The sequence below is a fragment of the Palaemon carinicauda genome, chromosome 7 (genome assembly GCF_036898095.1).
Source record: "Palaemon carinicauda isolate YSFRI2023 chromosome 7, ASM3689809v2, whole genome shotgun sequence".
In the NCBI taxonomy this organism is placed as follows: domain Eukaryota; kingdom Metazoa; phylum Arthropoda; class Malacostraca; order Decapoda; family Palaemonidae; genus Palaemon; species Palaemon carinicauda.
In genome coordinates, this window is record NC_090731.1 from 118,827,904 (window position 1) to 118,852,357 (window position 24,454).

Sequence of the window (24,454 nt, forward strand, 5' to 3'; positions counted from 1 at the left end):
TTGAAAAGAAGGGTATTTTATCACCCATTCAATGTGGATTCAGAAAAATGCACTGAACGACTGATGTGCTTATACGACTCGAGTCCTCTATTTGTGAAGCGTTTGCTTCCAAACAGCACCATGTGACAGTCTTTTTTGATCTTGAAAAGACATATGATACCACATGGAGATACGGTATACTTAAAAGAATCCATGAGTTAGGATTAAGAGGAAAGCTACCACTATTTATTCAGTCATTTCTTTCACATAGAGTTTTCCAAGTGAGAGTTGGGGAAGCTCTATCACAGAGTAAATGCCAGGAAGAAGGAGTTCCTCAGGGAAGTGTGCTGAGTGTAACCCTTTTTGCACTAGCAATTAATGGGATATCCTCAGTCATTTCCCGGGGATGTTCTCGCAACATTATTTGTGGATGATCTCTCCATATCATTTGCTGGGACTAGAATGGCAATGGTTGAGAGAAAAATACAACTCTCTATTGATAAAATTATCCATTTGGCCGATATGAATGGATTCAAGTTCTCAACAAGTAAAACTACATTTGTCCATTTCTGTTGTATCTGGGGAGTACATCCAGACCCGGATATGTATCAAATGTCAACGGATCCCATGTGCAAGTGAAGCTAAATTTTTAGGGTTGATATTTGATTGTAGGCTTACATGGGTTTCTCACTTAAAAGCATTAAAAGCTAAATGTCTTGAAGCTATGAATCTTTTAAAAAGTATTGTCCCATACATGATGGGGGCCAGACCGCAATACTATTTTAAAATTATACAAGGCCTTGATTTTTTCCAAAATTAGTTATGTATGTGAAATATACTCCTCAGCCACCCCAAAAAATATTAGATTCTATACTTTATGATAGTATTAGATTTTCCACAGGCGCCTTTAGAACCTCACCTATCACAAGTCTTGTTGATGCTGGGAAGTTGCCTATAGAGCTTTACCGAATATCCTCTATTATTCGGTATTGGTTTAGATTGCAGAGACTCCCTAATTCTTCAGCCTTTCAGACTGCAAGCCTTGTAAGGCACTCAACATACATTGAGTTGCACCCAAAATCTCCTCAACCTTTTGGGTTTCCATAAAAAGGTCTCTTTTTATGGAACAAGTTGCAGAACATAGGGGATTGACTTTTATATATACGGATGGCTCCAAATCTGATGCTGGCATTGGATTTGGAGTACATAGTAATGATTTTAATTGTAGAGGCCCACTTCCTCCTAGTTCTTCCACATTTACTGCCGAACTGTATGGCAAAGGAGGGTAATTTTATAATTTTTTAGTGATGCAAGGAGTGTTCTTCAAGCTTTAGAAGGTTTTAATTCTAGCAACCCTCTAGTTTTAAAGATTTTAGAATGGCTTTTTATTATTGGACGGAGAGGTATAACAGTTCGATTTTGTTGGGTTCCAGCACAAGTAGGTGTGTCTGGGAATGAGAAAGCAGATTTACTGGCAAAGAATACGGCATCCAAGTTGCTACCAAGGAGGTATCCCATTCCCTGTAATGATTTCCTATATTACATCAAGAAATTGGTTTGTAATAAATGGCAACAACACTGGGATAGTCAAGATGGCAATAAAATGTGGGAAGTAACAAATATCATATCACCTTGGAGGTATAACATGATACCCCGAAAATGGGAGGTCACACACGGGTTACACACGAGTTTCTGCTGAAGGGCTAACACCAACCGTATTGCGAGGACTGTTTAGTACCAATAACAGTGAGGCATTTGTTGACCGAATGCCCTAATTTTATAAACTTTAGATATAGATATCTGTATAAGGCTCGAGGTGAGGATGGCAGGTTCATCCTTGCCAAGATTCTTGGACATGATGTGTCCTACTATGCGAGCTTAATTTTTAGATTTATTTCAAAAACAGGTCTTCTGAAAACTATTTAATTATTATATTGACTTCTCAACTTTTATGGTGTTAATTGAATTCTCTCTTTTATATTTCATATATAATTAATGCTATCAGCTTCAATGACCATAGACGTCAGGATGCCAGAAAACTTTCAATCAATCAATAAATTACCTTTTTTAGCAATGCTAGAAGTGTCTTTATAGCTTTAGAAGTTTTTAATTCCAATAATTCTTTAGTTTTAAAGGTTATAAAACGGGTTTTAATTATTGTTATGAAATGTATAAGAGTTTGATTTGGCTTGGTTCCGGCGCACATAGGTGTGTCTGGAAATGAGAAGTCAGATTCACTGGCAATGAATGCTGCAGCCCAGTTGCTACCAAGAAGATATCCCATTCCTGGTAAGGATTTTTTTTACTTACAATTAAAATTTTTATTAATAATAATTGGCAACGGCATTGAGATAGTTTACTTGAAAATAAGATGAGAGAAATAAGTAATATTATATTCCCTTGGAGGTATAACGGGATGCCTAAAAGTGGGAGACCACTCTTTGTCGTCTTTGCATTGGGCACACTCGACTGACAATTGAGTCTTATCTGGCTGACCAACATCAACCTTATTGTTTGGTACCATTGACAGTTAAGCATTTGTTGACTGAATGCCCTACATATAGTAGTGAAAGAAATGGATATGTGGTTGAGGCTCGAGGTGATGATGGCAGGTTCATCCTTGCCAACATTCTTGGACATGTGTCTTACCATGCTAGTGATATTTTTAGCTTTATTTCAGAAGCAGGTCTTCTGAAAGATATTTAACTTAAAATGACATCTTTGCTTCTATGGTTTTAATTTAATATTTTTTTTTTTTTAACAACAAACGATGTCGGTGTCAATGACCTTAGATTTCAGGATGCCAGAAAACCTCAAATCAATCAATCAATTATTCCCTGTCATGATTTCTCACCTTCAGTTATATTGATATTTATTATATTTATGATAATTGGCAACAGTATTGGGATAGTCTAGTTGAAAATAAGATGATAGAAATAAGTAATGTTATATCCCCTTTGATGTATAACGGGATGCCCTGAAAGTGGAAGACTACTCTTTGTCGTCTCCGCATAGGTCACATTCGGATGACACATGAATTTCTATATTGCGACAACTGTTCCATCCATTGACTGTTAGGCATTTGTTGACTGAATGCCCCACATATAGTAGTGAAAGAAATGGATATCTTTTTGAGGCTCGAGGTGTGATGGCAGGTTTATCCTTGCCAAGATTCTTGGACATGATGTGTCTTACCATGCTAGTTGTATTTTTAGCTTTATTTCAGAAGCAGGACTTGTGAAAGATATTTAACTTGAAATGACATCTTTGCTTTTATGGTTTTAATTGAATATTCTTTTTTTTCTTTTATTTATAATAAACGATATCGGTGTCAATGACCTTAGATTATAGGATGCCAGAAAACCTCAAATCAATCAATCTATTCCCTGTAATGATTTCTTACCTTCAATTTTATTTATATTTATATTTATTATATTCATGATATTTAGCAACAGTATTGGGATGGTTTAGTTAAAAATAAGATGAGAGAAATAAGTAATGTCATATCCCCTCAGATGTATAACGGGATTTCCTGAAAGTGGGACACTTAATATTTGTCGTCTCCGCATAGGTCACATTCGGATGACACATGAATTTCTTCTTTACGGCCATCATCATCCATATTGCAACGAGTGTTGGATACACTTGACAGTGAAGCATTTGTTGACTGAGTGCCCCACTTACAGCACAGAAATATATAGATATCTAACTTCAAATCATTCATTCATTCCTGGCGAGGGTGGCAGGTTCATCCTTACCAAGATTCTTGGACACGATGTGCCGTATAACACTGGCGGCATTTATTAGATTTTTTTCAAAAGGAGGTCTTCTGAAAAATATTTAATTTTCGTAATGGCATCTTTGTTTTTATGGTTTTAATTGAATATTTATTTATTCTTTATTTACAATAAACGATATCGGCGTCCATGACCTTAGATATCAGGATGCCAGAAAACCTAAAATCTTCCACCCTCCTAAAGGGTGGGTCTATCTGTAGAGATGGTGTGTGTTTGTATTAATGTCAGAACAAATGACAAATTTGAAAGTAATTTGTATTTTTTTTTTTTTTTACAATACAAACCTGTAACTATTGATACAAATTGTTCTGCTATCAGCTGACCGCTCATAAGTCTTGCCTGCAATCAAAAGTGACGAGACAACACAGTTGTGCGTGAGTGGGTTAGCATGCTACCCCTCCTACCCCGCTAACTATCGGTAGGGTAGTTAAACCCTGGTAAAACTTAAGGCTAGTATTCCAGCTTTGCAGAAAATATAATACCTATAAATAGTTACAGGTTTATATCATTGTTTACATTGTGCTGACCGATGAGATAGCGTCCCTGACTGGCGATCGCCAGACTGGGGTTCGAGTCCCGTTCAAACTTGTTAGTTTCTTTGGTTGCTGCAATCTCATTATCCTTGTGAGCTAAGGATGGGGGTTTTCTGAGAGCCTATAAGTCTATCTGCTGAATCATCAGCACCCACTGCCTGGCCTTCCCTGGTCCTAGCTTGTGTGTAGAGTGGGTTGGGCGCTGATCATATAATATATGGTCAATCTTTAGGGCATTGTCCTGCTTGCTATGGCAATGTCACTGTCCCTTGCCTCTGCCATCCATGAGTTGCCCTAAATCTTTGAAAAAAAAAAAAAAAAAAAAAACATTAATTCCAAATTTGTAATTTTTCATTACAATAAATTCAACTTACTATATTGCTGTGTTATTTGAGAAGTTTACTGGAGAGTATTAAGCGTAATTCAGTCATATCTAAAAGGTTATACAGAATCGGATGAGTTTGAGGTACTCGTCTAACTCCTCCATCAACACCCCGAACAACCCCAAGATTATTTGCTGCCTACCACAATAAATTACATTCACCCCCTCCCCGTTTCCCTCATCACAACATCCCATCATCCATGTTCCATCTTTGAATTTCCATGTTTTCTAATTTCCTATATGATATATGGATATGACAATGTGTATGTAAGTATCATCCAATAGTGATGTTATTTGATACAGTGAAAACAATGAGTTATACCATTGTTAATGGCCGTGCAGTGAGTGACGTTATTTTGACCATGAGAAATAATTTTTTTCAAATACAAAATTTTTAAAAGACAAAGATACTTATGATTTGGTCAGAAAAGTTGGTTCAACATTTTCTGTATCAATTTTTTTAAGATTTTAACATTTTTAAGAAGGAGGGGTTTAATTGATTAAATTAAAATTTCTATCTTAGATATTTATTTATTTTATTACTCGCATGTGATATATGCTAATTTTTCTCAGGTTAATCTCCTCCCTTATAATGATGATGATGATAGATATGTTCGTAATTTTAGATATAAGAAAGTGTCGGTCCATGCTTTGAAAGTGCAATTAACCTTTGTATGCTCCAGAATGCCACTGATTTAGATCTGCATCTGTAATTTACCTAGAGTAAATGCCCATTCTGAAGAATTTGTGTCTGCTGCTTTGATAATTTTCATTGCATTCTCATTTACTTTTTAAATAAATGTAAGGATTTTTTTTATGCATTTTTCCCATCAGTCCATTATTCTAGTATGCCATATAACACACATTCCTCCTTCGGCAGGTACTGTATTACAGCGAGATCTTCGTGATAAAGGTAAATGCCCGTAATTTTTATAGTCTAGTAGTTGTTAACTGTAGTAGCTGTCAAAATAAGACCATTTAGTTACTATTCCTTCCATTCTCTCTCTCTCTCTCTCTCTCTCTCTCTCTCTCTCTCTCTCTCTCTCTCTCTCTCTCTCTCTCTCTCATAACGAAAGAAGGCCTTGACGAAGTCATGTGGTTTCCTCATATTGTTGAAGAATTGTGACGGGTAAGAGGGCTCTTGAACTTGTGGAAATTGCTCCCCAAGTTTGAATCTAAATTTCCCTATCTTTCATCTATTTCTTCTGATCAATGTTACTTTGACCTTCTCACAATTTTATAAACTTTCTATTGTCTTGTCTTGCTGTTCTAACTCTGAGTATTATTTCTCTTAAGTTTATATATATATATATATATATATATATATATATATATATATATATATATATATATATATATATATATATACACATATTTATTTATTTATTTATTTTATTTGTTAATTTTTTTATTATGTTATTTAAATGGCGTGGATATTTCTACATTCGTTATTACTGCCTGCCTTCTTAGATGATTGGGAGAGGGGATCACAGTTCGGAGGTATTTGCATTCAAAGCTATATGTAAGAGTATTGGAAGATCTCAGCCATCCCGACCCTCTTAATGAGAGAATGCCTTGGGGAAATTCCTCGCCCAGTTCGAATATATATATATATATATATATATATATATATATATATATATATATATATATATATATATATATATATATATATATATATTATATATATATATATATATAAATATATCATATATATATATATATATCTCATATATATATATATATATATATATATATATATACATACATGTATATGTATATATATATATATATATATATATATATATATATATATATATATATGTGTATATATATATATATATATATATATATATATATATATATATATATATGTATATATATATTTATATCTATTATATATATATTATTTATATATACGTAAATAATATATATGTTTATATAGTATATATGTATATGTGTGTATTTCTTTATTTTTTATGGCATGGATGTTTCTAAAACCATTATTGCCGCTGGCGTGGATGTTTCTATACCCGTTATTGCTGCTTGCTTCGATGAATGGGAGGAGGTGTCACGGTTGGGAGGTGTTTGCATTCAAAGCTTAATGTTAGTGTATTGGATGATCTCAGCCATCCAGAAGATGGTTTGGACCTTTTTGGCGGAACTAATCTCAAATGTTGAGTCTTTGGAATCCAGGGGGATCCAATGCTTGGGATGGGACTCTCGGCTTTTGGTCGGAAGCCCATCATTACAGATATGGGGAGGATGATTCCATAGTTTCTTGGTCTCAGTCCTAAGAGGCGGGTTTAGCTTACGCTTGTGGCTCTATATCTGTTTTGATGCTATACTTTGGGTAGGGTATGGAGTGTTCTCGAGCAGGTAAATCAAACTAATCACTTTCTCTATCTCAACCCTGTCTTACGGATTCTTTAAGCAATGAACCCCAATCCCTGGGATACGCGGACTCTCCCCCGACACTGTTGACAACATCTAATTTAATCAAGGAATATTCTGTTGACGACTTAGGAACAAAAAATGAACCCTCTGCTAATATTTTAACACCATGTAAGTCGGGTAACAAAAGGAAACTTCGAATCCTTCATGTTATCCAAATTCCAATAGATACTGATTATGATATGCTATATAAAGCATTTAAATGCTATGGAGTGATAAAAGAAATAAGAATGAAACTTAAAAATGAAAAAATGGCATTCATGGATAACTTATAATCATGAAGCATTTAATGCAATATGTAACATCTGTAATAATTAAATTAATAACTTAAAGGTCATGGGGATCCTTTGTGATAATACCAAACAATTTGCATGTGTATAGACCTGCTAAATGGTTGGAAAAAGATGTTGATATAACAATGACTCCTAGAGAAAGCCAAAACAACCAATGTGGCCTCTTGAAGAGCCTAAAGGGAGTAATGGGAATTATTTTAAAATTAGCAATTCTGATTCAGAAAAAAGGTAGGAACCATTGCAACAGGTGATAGATCTTGCTTTGTTAAAAATAGCTTCCTAATCCATGCCAAATCCCCTTTGCGAAGCCTTGACGAGGAATGGAGGCTCAGGGATTAGCAGCTGAGCTCTGAATAGTGGGAACTGCTTTCCCACTGGACCTCGGTGCCCAATTGTTGATCCAACTAAATCAGTCAGTACTTTCTCTCTTCCTTTTGGTTATTTCTTTTATCCTCCCATATCTTCCTTTTGGGCTTGAACTTGTTGACGACTTTGGCTTGTTTGATTATACTTTGGCTGCTGCTTTGGATGTGGCTCAGTGTGGGATGGACGACATTCCATCTCGACCTGTCCCAGTTTCCCAGTTTAGACGCCATCACCCTCTGGCAGACCCCATTGGTTGCAGACCAAGTGTATCAAGTGTCGGGCTCCAGTGATCCGGTTTTAAGTCGCCCATATTTGCAGGTGACGACAAGCATTGAGTCGCCGATGGGAGAGGCTAAATACCCGCACTGACTAGTGTACGCCCATCTAAAGAAAGACAACCCCTTTCTAATAGAGGACTGGTCCCCACCGAAGCCTCTTCTCGTGTTGGGCCACATACTGTAGGATAGGAGGACTGGCATCCTCCGATAAAAGGTGGATAACCTGGCTTGTTTCCTCCATAAAAACCAACCCCTCTTTTGATGACCTGGAAAATACAAACATGGACCTCGGTACAGACAGCTCTAACTCGAGTTCTAATATTGTAACATTAGAACCTTATTCACGTTCTGTAAAGAATGATTATAAGAAAATACTAGGGAAGAAGAAGGAGAGAGAGAGAGAGAGAGAGAGAGAGAGAGAGAGAGAGAGAGAGAGAGAGAATGATCACAGTACAGAAATATATAGAAAAGTAGAAGTATTACCTAGTCAATAAGAAGTAGAGGATTATGAAAAAAAATTTATTTTGGAATTTGAAAATAGATGACATCAGCGTGTAAAATGTTTTTGAAGGTAAGAGGGAAATAGTTACTATATGTGGAGGGCAGCCAAAAATTCATCCTCAGGGAAGTGGCTGCCTCTTGATAGACACACTATCCCTAATGCAAGGTGAAAGATTAAAAACACTTACCACATTGGATGGTCATAGTGTCTAATGCGTTTCGCACCCCACTTTCAATCAGAGTAGGAGTGTGATATATGCTCCAGAATTGCTGAACATAGAGGAAAAAGAAATTGAGGATGAACTGAAAAGTCAAGGAGTAGTAAAAGTAGTCAGAATGAGAAAGAGTTGAACAACGTAATCCTCTTGCTACTTTGGTTGTAACATTTGATCAATGCAGATTACCAAATGTAATTAAAGCGGGTTGGCTGTCTTTGAAGGTGAAACCATATATCCGTTTACCATTGCCAAATGTATGGCCTTTTAAGCCAGAAATGCAAGGAAAAACTAAATAATAAGCCATCTGTTTGTGTCAACTGTGGGAAAAATGGAGACCATACAATTTGCCGTAGGACAATTGATTGTAAGACATTTTGTCGGAAGAAAAATTGCCGTATAGATATTTTGCTGCAAGGACATTTCGCCGTAAAATGTATATACTTTGCCATGTATAGATTAAAAAAAAGAATGAAGAGAGAGGGAGAGAAAGAGAGAGAAGAGTCGTTATAAATTTTGACAACTGTCTTTAAATATTTAAATGAGGTCATTACAAATTCGGTAGGTTACCATTTTTTTTTTTATCTTAAACCTTTGTATTATCTACTTTTATCAGGTGAAACTTAAACCCCTACGATGCCGTACACTATCAAAAGTACCAGAGGTTGTGATAAACTCGTAGATGATTCCAACTTCATTTACAGGCAAGAAAAAGAATATAGAGGCAAGGTTTATTGGAAGCGTTTTGAAAAAACTGCAAAGCAAGAGTATATACAAGATGGAATATTGAAGAGATTTCAATCTGTAAAACTGTAAGTGAGCATGCCCATCCAGCGAACCCAAGCAAACATAAAATGCAAAAAACAATTGCACATATGAAAGAAAATGCACTGAAATCCCAGCTAGCTTCAATACCATTGATTGGTGCTGCATGCTAGGAATTAGAAAATGCAGGACGCTCTCTTATGCCATCAACTTCAAATTTGTCAAGAAACATAAGATGGAGACAAAAAGAAGAAAAGGCCCCTCTTATTCCAAGAACAAGAATCGATTATGTAATTCCCGAAGAATTTGCGTGTTTACAGAACGGAGAAAGATTTTTACTTTATGATAATGGAATGGAAGATGAAAACAGAATGTTGATCTTTGGTACGATTGCAGGGTTACACGATCTAGAAAGACATACAAATTGGGCATGCGATGGAACATTTAAGGTTTGTCCTGAAATCTTCTATCAGTTATATACTCTACATGTCAACATAGGACATGCATGCATCCCACGAGTTTATGGCCTCCTTCCGAATAAGACACAGGCATCTTACAATACGTTTTTTCAAAAGGTTAAAGATTTACTCGAGTCCCTAGAACCTGAAAATCTAATGATTGATTTCGAACCAGCTAGTTCTTTAAGTTTTTCTGACATTTTCCTTTCTGCAAATGTAACAGGCTGTTATTTTCATTTCTGTATGAATGTTTACAGAAAAGTGACAGATATTGGGCTTAAGGTTCGATATCAAAGTGATTGTGCTTTTAATACAAAAGTAAAGTGCCTTATGGCACTTGCATTCATACCGCCTTCAGACATCATTGATGCATTTATAGAGTTGGTTGATGACGATGACTTTCCACAAGAACTAGTTGCATATTTTGAAACTCATTACATTGGGGGAGAGAGAGGGAGGGGACCTCGTCGTCGTAGAGTTTCTCCAACTTTTCCTATCGAACTTTGGAATGTTTATCAAAGAACCCTATATCAGCTGGCTAATACCAACAATGGAGTAGAAGGGTTCCATAATGTGCTTCAAGCATCTGTGACCAATACGCATCCAAATTTATGGAAACTCATCAATGTATTGAAAAATGAAGAATATCTTTCTAAACCGAAGATAATTGATGCAGAAAGAAGTGAAACAGCAGTCAAGAAACAATACAAAAATGTATATAAGCGCATACTAAGTATTGTCAGAGGTTATGATCAAAATGCAAAACAACATTATTTACGTGCAATTGCTATGAACTCACATGATTTTTAGATTTGAATTTTTTTTTTAGAAAACATTTTAAATAAAGTGTGTGGTCTTTATTTTTTTATACTTTTCTTATATATTATAATTAAATGAATACATTAAAATCAATGAAAAGGGATAAATATACTTGAAGATAACTATATGAATATAGTTATATGTATCTCTAAAAGAAATAAGCTAAAAACTAAAATATACATTTTACGGCGAAATGTCCTTGCGGCAAAATATCCGTATGGCAAGTTTTCTTACGCCGAAAAGTGTTGCAATCAATTGTCCTACAGCAAATTTGTTTACGGCGAATTGTCCTAGCTCCGGGAAAAATAGTTATGCAATATGCACGGATAATCCAAATTGTATACATTGTGGGGAAGCACACCCAGCTACATCTAAAAGCTGTATTAAGTTTATTTTTGGAAAAAGAAATTCAGGCCATTAGGACCATGGAAAGGGTTACTTTTAAAAAGGCTCGTAAAAGAGCTCTTGAAAAGCAGATAAGACCAGGGCAACGTTTTTCAATGGTTCTGAAGAAAAACTTACCAAAGCACATAGACGAAAATTATATCCTCATTTCTAACATAAAGAAACATATGAAAGTGGTTAAAGAGGTTTAAAGTCCCATTGAAAATTTATATCCAGAAATTGTAGAAGAATCAAAACAGATACTTAAGGATCTGAAAGATATTCAAAACCCATCTACTCCTATTCTAAACAGTAGTACAAACCTCTCTCAGGCCGTGTCCTTGCCTGATCTGATGAAGGTTCCACTTGAAACCAATTTACCTGGTGAACCTGTAGTAGGGAAGGTGCAAAAACCTGTTAGCTCACAACCTTTTGATAAAAAAAGAGACCTCCATCTCTCTTGCCTCCTACCATAAGGAACATTAAAGTCAAGACTTCAAATAAATATGATGTCTTGTCTGCTGATGTTTCTGATCAACGGGAAGGTAAATTGAATAAATCAGAAATTCAAGTTGAGGTCCACCATCCTCCTCAACATTTAGATCAAAAGGAAACAAAGAAAGAGACAAATACAAAACCCTATTATCAAGATCCTCTCTATAAATTCCACTGGGAAATAGTGTTAGAGCAAAGATTGCCAATGGAAAGACTTCATCCAAAGTGTCTCCCAAAAAATAAACCATAGTTTTTCCTCCAATCTGCAATGGAATTGCCAGGGTTTAAGGAGGGAATATGAAGAACTTGAGCTCCTTATACTTGAGCACTCCCCTATAATTGTATGTCTACAGTAGAGCAAGCTCGATGCTAATACTCCTTTTCCTCGAGAGTATGTTAGTTATAGGACACCTTATGATCAACGAGCAGGGAGTCATGTGGGGAAGTCTTATATACGTTCGTCGAGATGTTCCCCAAATATCTTTGTCTATCTGTACCCCTCTGCAGGCAATGGCTGTACAGATTGATTTAGGGAGAAAATACACGTTCTGGTCACTTTACTTACCTCCCAATGACAACGTCTCATATGATGATTTAGTAAAGGTGATTAAACAACTCCCACAACCTTTTCTCTTACTAGATCTTAATAGCAGACATCCTTTATGGGGTAATGTTGTGGCAAAGGCAAGGGGTAATATTATATCATCAATTTTGGAGAATGAAGTTGTAGGACTCCTTAATACAAGAGAGCCCACACACTTTCATTTTCAGACAGGTACCTTATCCTGCATTGACCTATCAGTTGCAAGCTCTGTCTTCTCGATTTTAATTGGAGAACATTATATGATTGGCATACTAGTGACCATGCACCAATCATTATAAACACCAACAATTGTCCACCTTTACAGAGATCACCATGATGGAATCTTGATAACGTTGACTGGGATAGATTTTGGGAGCTAAGTGAAATTGAAGGAAATGCTGAACAGTTGAAAAGTGCTGATGATGCCATAGACTTACTTAATGGAACTCTTCACACAGCAGCAGTCAATTCCATTCCAAAAACAGCAGGGATATTGAAACTTCGACCAGTTCCCTGGTGGTCATCAGAACTAACTGCCCTGCACAGAGCCACAAGAAAGACTTTTAACTCGATACAGCGGGCGCCGTACTGAGGAAAATTAATAATAGAAGAAATGTAGAGCACAGTTCCGCCGTGCCATGAAAGAAGCTATGCGCTAATCTTGGGTGTCGTTTGTTTCCTCCATTAACAATATAGCACCAACATATATGTGTGGAGGTAAGTTTAAAAGATAGCAGGCAAATTCAGCCCTAACTCACCACTAGTGTTAGGGGTAAATGGTCAGTATGTGACTGGAGCAACCGAAGATAGCAATGGGCTGGCTGATCATTTCTCAAATGTATCATGCAAGTGTGAAGCAGCTCCTGGTCACCAATATAGAAGCATTGAAGAAAAGAAAGTTTTAAATTTCGCAACAAGAAGGGAAGAGTTGTACAATTCTCCCTTTACTGAAAGAAAATTTGATCCTACACTTGTTATGTGTATCAATACAGTCCTGGACCCAATTGAATTCCATATGCAATGATTAAACATTTACCTGTTAATACCAAGTTATTTATTTTAACCATTATTAACAGACTATGGCATGATCATAGTTATCCAAGTGTTTGGGAACTAGCCATTATTTTAGCCTTTTTAAAACCTAGTAAGGATAAGTTTTTAGTAGCAAATTATCGACCAATTGCAGTTACATCTTGCTTTTGTAATATCACGGAGAAGATGGTCAATGTAAGACTAATGTGGTACCTTGAAAAGAAAGGTATTTCATCACCTATCCAGTGTGGATTCAGAAAAATTTACTCCTCAACTGATGTGTTGATGCGACTCGAGTCCTCTATTTGTGAAGCCTTTGCTTCCAAACAGCGCCATGTAACTTGGAAAGACTCCCTAATTCTTTAGCCTTTCAGACTGTAAGCCTTGTAAGGCACTCAACATAATTTGAATTTCACCCGCAATCTCCTCAACCTTATGGCTTTGGGAAAAACAATTATTAAAGTTTTGATATGATTAGAATTAAAGTGCTTCCGTTTAGGGTATTAACCCCTCCGTGGAAAGTACCTGAGATATCTTCTTGTAAATATTTTATTGGTGTTAAAAAATCATGACTGAAGCTAGGTCTCTTTTTATGGAACATGTTGCAGAACATAAGGAGTCAACTTTTATATATACCGGTGGCTCCAAATCTGATTCTGGCGTTGTATTTGGTGTATATAGTAGTTCTTTCAATTGTAGAGGTGCTCTTCCTCTAATATCTTCCATATTTATTGCTGAATTATATGGCATACTAACCACTATTGAGAAAATTGCGTCAAAAGAGGAGGGCAATTTTACCATTTATAGCACTTCAAGAAGTGTCTTTCAAGATTTAGAAGGTTTTAATTCTAGTAATCCTTTAGTTTTAAAGATTTTAGAGTGGCCTTTAATCATTGGCCTGAAAGGTATAATAGTTCGATTTTGCTGGGTTCCGGCACACGTAGGAAATGAAGAGGCAGATTCACTGGCAAAGAGTGCTGCAGCCGAGTTGCTACTTAGAAACGTATCCATTCTTTTTAATGATTTTTTACCAGCAATTAATAATTTAATTTATAACAATTGGCAACAGCATTGGGATAGTTTAACCGAAAATAAGATGAGAGAAATTGCATTTGTTATATCCCCTTGGAGATATAATAGGATGCCCCGAAAATGGGAGACTACTCTTTTTCGTCTAGGCATTGGTCACTCGGGTGACACATGAGTTTCTGCTGGCTGGCCAACACTAAACATATTGCGGCGACTGTTTGATTTGACAGTGAGGCATTTGTTGACTGAATTTCCCCACTTATAGCACAGAAAGAAATAGACATCTGTTTGAGGCTTAGGGTGAAGATGGCAGGTTCATACTTGCCAAGATCCTCGGACATGAGGTGTCGTACAATGCAAGTGACATTTTTAAATTTATATCAGAAGCAGGTCTTCTTGATACTATTAACTCCTACATATTTACTTTTTTGGTTTTAATTGAATATTCTTTCAATCTTTATTTATAATGAACGATATTGGCATCAATGACCTTCAATGTCAGGATGCCAGAGAACTCCAAATCAATCAATCAATCCATGCCAAATCATGCACGCAATCAGTAATGTTGTCTAACCTCAAGACTAATAATGATAATGATATGTTAGATGTCAAACCCCACCTAAATTTTACTTACAGAAGGTATTAGTCTTGAATAAAGACCTGTATAAATCTACTGAAGAGGAAATACTGGCCTTGTATCCATTAACAGTGTGGAAAGTGCATAAGGTTCCTGGGACGTCGATGATTATCCTTACTTTCCAGGAAGCTGATGTGCCTTTCCACATCGTCATTGAAAATGAAAGAACTAAAGTTCGTCCTTTCAAACAAAAGCCTTTACAATTTTTCAGGGGTTTCAAATTTGGATACCCTTTTAAACTTTATGAAAATGAAAAAATGTATTGCATCTGTTCCAGACCTTACCATGGAGACTGTATACTTGAGGTTAGCTGTTTGAACTGCAACTCAACCATAAATCCACTGACATGAGCTACGAGATTTAAAAGTTTAAAGAAGCTGCCCACAACAAATCCAGTGTAGAACATAAAAGTGTGGGACATGCCTAAAGACTACTGAATAAACCAAACAGCCATGCAAAGGCATTAAAATCGGGAGAAAATACATATACCACAGGAGAAACCAGACTCAAGTAGTGCTGCCAGAAATTTCAAGAAATGAAATATATCATCTAATGATAGTAAGGTTTTGCATGACAAGGTAAACATATTGCCTTCTAAGGCTTTGCCATGGTGTATTAAAACTAGGGCATTGCCCATTTCTGTACAACCGTCATTCCCCATTACCAACAATAGTACTAAGTACTCTCAGGCCATGACCTTGCCTGATTTGATGGAGGTTCCACTTGAAAACAAGTTAGCTGTTGCACCTGTGCTGGGGAAGGTGCAAAATTCTGGTAGGTTACCACCTATAAATTGGAAATATAAAGACCTCCATCTATGATTATTTTATTTCAAGATCATGATGTACCTTCTCATGTATACATCGAAAATGAGAGGATTCCAGTTCGTGTCTACAATACAGAAACCAGAAACCATTACAGTGTTATAATTGCCATAAATTTGGGCATCCATCAAGATTATGCAAAAATGAAAAGATCTGTGAAAATTATTAGGATCCTGAGCATGGGCCCTGAACTTCTATTTTAAAGTGCCCTAATTGTAGCCAAAATCATAAACCTACCTATCAAAGTGCCCTCAGTATGAAATAGAAGTTGCTGCTGTTCAGAAGTCAGATGCAGAGCATATCAGTGTAGGATATGCTGGGCGACTTCTAAGAAAAACTAAAAGTTATGCCAAGGCCTTACAATCTAAGGATGCAGGATATATAGAAAAAATTACACCACCTAGAGCAGGTAATGTAAGTCATCATATTGCTAAATTACCTCCCAATGCTGTTAACATGCCTCTTACTTTAAATTCGGTGTCAATCGTCAAAAAGGCACCCCCTCCTTCCTCTACATCTGCCACCCCTCCTTCCTGTACATCTGCCACCCCTCGGATGAAAAGCCCAAGGCTTTCATCTGGGATAGCATCACTGCCAGATTTAGGGGAGAAATCTCCTGCTAGAGAGCTATTGGATGCCCTACCATAATGGAGGTGCATAAGCCGAATGGTTCTCCGCCTTTCAATCGAAAAAGAGGGAGACCACCACCCTTCTCCCTCCAACGAGAAATGAAAAGTTATCTATTGTAATTAGGTACAATATTTTATCTGAAAAAGATGATGAACCTTTAACAAACTTGAATCAATCAAAAATTCAAGTTGAGGTTCACCATCCCACTCAAGACTTAGGTAAACAGAACATTGAAAAAGCAAATGTGAAACCTAATTTATCAAGACCCTCTCTAAAGAAGCCAACAGGAAATAGTGTTAAATCAAAGATTACAAATGGGAAAACCTCATCCAAGATGTCTTCCAGAAATTATCCATAATTTTCTCCTCAATTTTGTAATAGAATTGCCAGGGTTTAAGGGCCAAATATGAAGAACTGAAGCTCCTCATTCTCGAGCACTCCCATATAGTTTCATGTCTACAGGAGAGCAATCTTGAGGCTAATACTCCATGTCCTCGAGAGTGCTAGCTATAGGACACCATACGATTAACAAACAGTCGAGCCATGGCGGAAGTCTTACATATGTTTTCCGGGATATTCCACAAATATCCTTACCCATTTGTACCCCTCTGCAGACAAAGATTGTACAAATAGATGTAGGGAGAAAATACACGATTTGCTCTCTTTATTTGCCACCTAATGACAACTTTTCGTGTGATGATATAGTAGAGGTGATTCAACAACTCCCTTAACCTTTCTCTTGTTGGGGGATTTCAATAGTAGACATCCATTATGGAGCGATGTTTAGCAAACACTAGGGGCAACATTATATCATCAATTGGGGGAAATGAAGATTCAGGACTACTTAATACAGGAAAGCCCATTCACTTTCACGTTCAGACAGGTACCTTGTCGTGCATTGACCTATCAATCGCGAGCTCTAATATCCTTCTCGATTTTGATTGGAGGACATTGGGTGATTGGCATACCAGTGATCATGCACCAATTATAAACAACAACAATGGTCCAGCTTTACAGAAATCGCCACAATGTAATCTTGATAAGGCGGACTGGCATAGATTTCATGAGCTGAGCGAAATTGAAGGGAATGCAGAATAGTTTGCGAATATTGATGATTCCATAGACTTGCGGAATAAGACTCTCCATACGGCAGGAGTCAATTCTATTCCCAATCGAAGACCAGTCCCCTGTGGTCTGCAGAACTAACTGCCCTGCGCAGAGCAACAAGAAAGTCTTTTAACTCGATTGCACAGACGTCATACTGAGGAGAATTTAGTTATATACAAGAAATGTAGAGCAAAGTTCCGTCGTGCTATGAAAGAAGCTAGGCGCCAGTCTTGTGTGTGTTTTGTTTCCTCCATTAACAGTGGGCCCCCCTGTGGCTGCAGGGGCATAAAAACAAATAGAATAGCGCCAACGTATCCCTGCGTGTTGTAAGAGGCGACTAAAAGGGACGGGACGAGGGGCGGGGAACCCCTTTTCCTGTATTATAATCCTATGAGACATCAAAGACGTGGAGCTTGAGGGAGAGTGACTGCTCCCCGCACTCTAGTTTTGGGGTGTTTGAATGTGCGTGGATGTAGTATGATAGAGGGTAAAAGATGTGAGATTGGAAGTATGTTTAGGAATAGAAGGATGGCTATATTGGCTTTGTTAGAGATAAAGATAAAAGGGAAAGGTGAAGTGATGTTTTTGTTAGAGATAAAGATAAAAGGGAAAGGTGAAGTGATGTTTGGTGAAATGTCTGGTAGAGTGTCTGGGATTGAAAGGGGAAGAGCTTTATTGCCGAGTGAATGGATGACAGGTAAAGTAGTGGAATGGAAGGAGATATCATCTAGGTTAATGAAGGTAAGGGTTAGGTTGGGTAGGGAATGTTGGGCTTTTGTCAGTGCGTATGGGTGAGGTTGTGAGAAAAGTGAAGAAGAGCGGAAGGAGTTCTGGAATGAATTAACTAGGTGTGTAGGAGGACTGGGTAGAAGGAATTATGTAGTTGCCATGGGTAACTTAAATGCTAGAGTGGGCGCTGGAGAGGTGGAAGGTGTCATTGGGAAGTATGGCGTACCAGGTGAAAATGAGAGTGGTGAGAGACTGGTAGATATGTATGTTGAGCAATAGATGGTGATAAGTTCTAGCTTTTTCAAAAAGAAAGATAAAAACAAGTATACATGGGTAAGAGTGGCAAATGGAAGAGTAGTAGAAAGGGCATTAACACTAGAACGGCCGCTGATGGTTAACCCCCTAGAACGACCAAGCGGTCAAAATGACCGCACATGAATTTCCTCTGCAGTTAGTCTATTATTTTTTAACTTATAATTCCTAATTTATTTTTGGTAACTTTTGATCATTCTTGGATAATGAAAAACGGTTCATGAAATAAACAAGCTGTGTTTTATTTAAACCAATGCCATTGAAGGGTACAACTATTTTTGTTCAATAGGAAAACTCAATATTAAAGAATGAAATTAATAAAGATTACAATTGCTATAATAACTAAAAAGGCTGCTGAAATTTAAATATCGACATGGATACAGAAAAATACAGGTAGGTTCTATGCACAATATTCACATAAAACCTCTTACACATACATAAAAAACACACACATACACACACAAACATTATATATATATATATATATATATATATATATATATATATATATATATATATATATATGTATATGTATACGTATACGTATACGTATACGTATACGTATACGTATACGTATACGTATACATATACATATACATATACATATACATATACATATACATATACATATATATATATATATATATATATATATATATATATATATATATATATATATATATATATATATGTGTGTGTGCTTGTATATATTTCACTACAATCCTTACAATGTATGATTTACTGTTTACATTTTACACAAATGATTTTCTTGATGACAATGTACATTTCTCACATACAAACTTTTTGCACTTACAGCAGATTTCTGTTGTCTTATTCCCTTTACATTGTCTTATTTGGCATTGTTTCCTCTTGTTTGAGTTATTTGAAACATTTGCGTCAGCATAAGTATCAGCATCACTTTCACTGTTTCCTTCGGCATGAATGTTCTTGAAGGTTTTCTGAAGTTCTTCAGCTAACCGAAGAATAAAATCACGACGGGAAATTAGTTCACCTGTGACTTCTTTGTAGATAATCCAGGCATTGATACCAGAAAAATCTAATATATTATAAAAGACTTGGACAGGCCATCTTCGTGAAGCGGCTTTTGTAGTGTATAATCTTGCCATTTGATCCACGACATCAACTCCAAATTTCGAATGATTGTAGTAACTAATGGTGTCTGGAGTTCTCTTGGCATCATTTCCAATGTCTACCTTCTTATGGACTGTACTAAGTAAGAGAACATTTTTATTTTTCTTGCACTGATACACTGTCAAAGTGCACTGATTATGTTTTAGTATCTGTGAGCTGTACTGCTTGTCACGGGTATTTCTTATGGAAATTGGGATCTCCCTTCGTATACGGTTCACAGTCCCGACAAGGCTTGTATTTTTAGCAAGCAATTTTTCAGCTAACTTCACAGATGTGAAAAAGTTATCAGTGGTCACATTTCTCCCTTTCCCTGTATATGGTTCTGTGAGCTTGAGAACGACGTATTCCGAGAGTGGTTGGTTTGATGGACGACTCTCGTCTTTTCCAGGATAAGGGAATCCATTTAGAAGGTATTTTGATTTTGCGTCGGCCGCTAACCAAAATTTTATTCCAAACTTGTCAGGCTTACTGGCAATATATTGGGTAAAAGGACACCTGCATTTTGTTGGAAATAACTGCTCATCTATGGTTATATTTTCACTAGGCCTATAACAAGAAATACTGTTTTTGATGAATCTGTCCCAAACTTCTGAAATCATAGCAAATTTGTCAGTTTGCATTCGAATGGATCGTGATGATCGAATATCAAATCTTAGGACTTTAATAATTTCCTTGAAACGTGCTCTTGACATTGTCTCGGAAAAAGGGAGGCCCCCATTTTACTGACCAAAGGTTTTCAACAGATTGTCCTTTTGCAAGAACTCCTCTGGCATACATAATGCCTATAGTAGCATAAATCTCTTGAAATGATATGTTCCAAGTCTCATCATTCAATTTCATTCTCGCTTCAGTTTCTGTACACTTTTGTATGTGTTTGATAATGAAGTCATCTATCAATAATCTGAAAGAGCTCAGAACTTGTCCAGGAAAAACTTGACGTTTGGCAACGGATGTTGGTCCCGGTGTTTCTCGTATTATGTTTTGGGCAGTAATTCTCCCGGCATTGGCAGGATTCTGGTCAATACTTTCCCATCGTGTTCCATCCTTGCCAGTCAGAATAGTAGTAACAGTTGTTTGCACATCTAGAGTATCTTCTTTGTTTGAAAGAGCAACAGTGCTTTGCAACTGTTCGTTTTCATTACCACTGTTGTCATGATAATCATCATATTCAGATGAACTTTCTTGATTGGGGATATACTCGTTTTCTTCATCTTCAGATATCGGATCTCCTTCAGACTCAGATTCAGATAGTGTCGACAAATATGTCACAATTTCATCATTCAACAGAGAGCGTTTGTTCGACATGTTTAGACTCTAGTACTTCAGGGGAAACTGACTGAATTTCAATAACACGCCGCCAGACTTACAGGCGCCGGGAATACACGCTGCCAAACGTTTTGACTGGGGCACCACCATAATTACCATTGTATTGCTGCCTAGTGGTCAAAATGACCGTTCGGTCGTTCTAGGTATTACCTAATATATCTCAAAGGATTATAGCATATTTCAATTTTCAATTATTATCAATATATATCATGAAAAGTTAGGAAAAGTCAATGAGTATCAAGTTTGTAGGGGAAAGATTATAATAGCTCTATGCAACCGAAAATCAAAATGCGGTCAAAATGACCGCTTGGTCGTTCTAGTGTTAATGGATTATGTGTTGATAACTAAAGGAATGTTTGGAAGATTGAAAGACGTGCACGTGTTTAAGGGTATGGCTAACGGTATGTCTGATCATTTTTTGGTGGAAGGAAAATTAGTTGTAGGAAAAGAGTGGGGGAATAGAGAAGGTGGATGTAAAAGGGAGCTAATAAAACCGGGGGTAAAAAGTAAATATCAAGAAAGGTTGAAAATGGCATATGTTGAAGTGAAAGCAAGAGAAACTGGTAATTTAGAGGAGGAGTGGAAGTTAGTAAAAGAAAATCTTGTTGGGATTGCAAGTGATGTGTGTGGCAAGAAGTTTGTTGGAGACAGTATGAGGAAGGGCAGTGAATGGTGGAATGAAGGAGAGAAGGTAAACGTGGAAGAGAAAAAGAGAGCTTTTGAAGAATGGCTGCAGAATAATAATGTAGAGAAGTATGAAAAATAAAGAGAGAAAAATGTGGAAGTAAAGCGCAAGGTAAGTGAGGCAAAGAGGGCAGCTGGCCTTAGGTGGGGTCAGGGATTGGGTCATTCATATGAAGAGAATAAGAAGTTTTGGAAAGTGAGGAATAAGAAAGGCTTGTTCAAGAATTGAAGAGACAGTGAAAGATGGAAATGGCAGGTTGTTAAAAGGAGAGTAGGCAAGAAAAAGGTGGGCGAAGTATTTTGAAAGGTTACTGAATGTTGAGGATAATAGGGAGGCAGATAAAATGGCTGTTGCAGGTGTTGAGGTGCCGGTGATGGGAGATGAGAATGAGAGAGAGATTACAAGAGAGGAAGTGAGGATAGCACTAGATGAAACGAGAGTAGGAAAAGCATCTGGTATGGATGGTGCGAGAGCTGAGATGTTGAAGGAAGGGGTTGTGACTGTACTTGAATGGTTGGTGAGGGTGTTTAATATGTGTTTTGTGTTGTCAATGGTACCAGTAGATTGGGTTTGTGCATGTATTGTACCTCTATATAAGGATAAGGGAGATGTGCATGAGTGTTTTAATTCAAGTGGTATTAGTTTGTTGAGTGTAGTTGGAAAAGTGTATGGTAGAGTACTGATTAATAGGATTAAGGATAAAACAGAGAATGTACACGGTAGTTTTAGAAGAGGTGGGGGTTGTATGAATCAGATTTTTACAGTTAGGCAAATATGCGAGAAATATTTAGCAAAAGGTAAGCAGGTGTATGTTACGTTTATGGATCTGGAGAAAGTGTATGAGAGAGTTGATCGGGAAGCAATGTGAAATGTAATGAGGTTATATGGAGTTGGTGGAAGGTTATTGCAAGCAGTGAAAAGTTTCTACAAAAGTAGTAAAGCTTGTGTTAGGATAGGAAATTAAGTGAGCGATTGGTTTCCGGTGAGAGTGAGGCTGAGACAGTGATGTGTGATGTCGCCGTGGTTGTTTAACTTGTATGTTGATGGAGTGGTGAGAGAGCTGAATGTTCAAGTGCTTGGACGAGGATTGAAACTGGTAGAAGAGAATGACTATGAATGGAAGGTAAGTCAGTAGTTGTTTGCGGATGATACTGTACTGGTTGCAGATGTGGAAGAGAAGCTTGGGCGATTAGTGACAGAATTTGGAAGGGTGTGTGAGAGAAGGAAATTGAGAGTTAATATGGGTAAGAGTAAGGTTATGAGATGTACGAGAAGGGAAGGTGGTGCAAGGTTGAATGTCATGTTGAATGGAGAGTTATTTCAGGAGGTGGATCAGTTTAAGTACTTGGGGTCTGTTGTTGCAGCAAATGGTGGAGTGGAAGCAGATGTACGTCAGAGAGTGAATGAAGGATGCAAAGTGTTGGGGGAAGTTAAGGGAGTAGTAAAAAATAGAGGGTTGGGCATGAATGTAAAGAGAGTTCTATATGAGAAAGAGATTGTACCAACTGTGATGTATGGATCGGAGTTGTGGGGAATGAAGGTGACGGAGAGACAGAAATTGAATGTGTTTGAGATGAAGTGTCTAAGGAGTATGGCTGGTGTATCTCGAGTAGATAGGGTTAGGAACGAAGTAGTGAGGGTGAGAACGGGTGTAAGAAATGAGTTAGCAGCCAGAGTGGATATGAATGTGTTGAGGTGGTTTGGCCATGTTGAGAGAATAGAAATGGCTGTCTGCTAAAGAAGGTGATGAATGCAAGAGTTGATGGGAGAAGTACAAGAGGAAGGCCAAGGTTTGGGTGGATGGATGGAGTGAAAGAAGCTTTGGGTGATAGGAGGATAGATGTGAGAGAGGCAAGAGAGCGTGCTAGAAATAGGAATGAATGGCGAGTAATTGTGACAGTTCTGGTAGGCCCTGCTGCTTCTTTCGGTGCCTTGGATGACCGCGGAGATAGTAGCAGTAGGGGATTCAGTGTCATGAAGCTTCATCTGTTGTGGATATTGGGGAAGGGTGGGCTGTGGCACCCTAGCAGTACCAGCTGATCTCGGTTGAGTTCCTTTTCAGGCTGGGAGGAACGTAGAGAGGAGAGGTCCCCTTTTTTGTTTCATTTGTTTGATGTCGGCTACCCCCCAAAATTGGGGGAAGTGTCTTGGTATATGTATGTATGTATTAACAGTAGAACTCCACCATCTTCTTTGTGGAGGAAAGTAAAAAGATATCAGTCAAATTCACCCCAACCCACTGTCAGTGTTAAAGGTGAATGGTCAATATGTGACTGGAGTAACTGAGGTTAGCAATGCATTGGCTGATCATTTCTCCTATGTATGAAGCAAATGTAAAGTAGCTCCTAATTATCAGTATAAAAGCTGTGAAGAATGTAAAGTGCTAAATTTAGCAACAGAAAATAAGGAATCCTACAATAATCCTTTTACCGAAAGGGAATTAGATTCCGCACTTGCTAATTGCAACGATACAGCCCCTGGTCTTGATGGAATTCCATATGCAATGATCAAACATGTACATGTTAATACCAAGTTATTTATTTTGAGCATTATTAACTGGGTATGGCTTGATCATAGTTATCCAAGTGTTTGGGAACTAGCCATTATTTTAGCCTTCTTAAAACGTGGTAAGGATAAGTTTTTAGCTGCAAACTATCGACCAATTGCATTGACATTTTGCTTATGTACG

General features: G+C 37.2%; 2 protein-coding genes across 2 annotated transcripts; both read right to left on the reverse strand.

Moving 5' to 3' along the window:
- Window positions 1–19,354: 19,354 nt before the first annotated feature.
- Window positions 19,355–20,374, reverse strand: LOC137644500 (piggyBac transposable element-derived protein 4-like). Its single transcript, XM_068377471.1, has one exon. The coding sequence runs from the start codon at window positions 20,372–20,374 to the stop codon at window positions 19,355–19,357; it is 1,020 nt and encodes a 339-aa protein (XP_068233572.1).
- Window positions 20,375–20,414: 40 nt separating this feature from the next.
- LOC137644501 (uncharacterized) lies at window positions 20,415–21,059 on the reverse strand. The gene has a single exon (XM_068377473.1). The coding sequence runs from the start codon at window positions 21,057–21,059 to the stop codon at window positions 20,415–20,417; it is 645 nt and encodes a 214-aa protein (XP_068233574.1).
- Window positions 21,060–24,454: the final 3,395 nt, after the last annotated feature.

What these genes read in the sequence shown, in the direction of transcription:
- LOC137644501 (XM_068377473.1), bottom strand. Translation starts at nt 21,059, where the DNA reads ATGTCGAACAAACGCTCTCTGTTGAATGATGAAATTGTGACATATTTG.
- LOC137644500 (XM_068377471.1), bottom strand. Translation starts at nt 20,374, where the DNA reads ATGCAAACTGACAAATTTGCTATGATTTCAGAAGTTTGGGACAGATTC.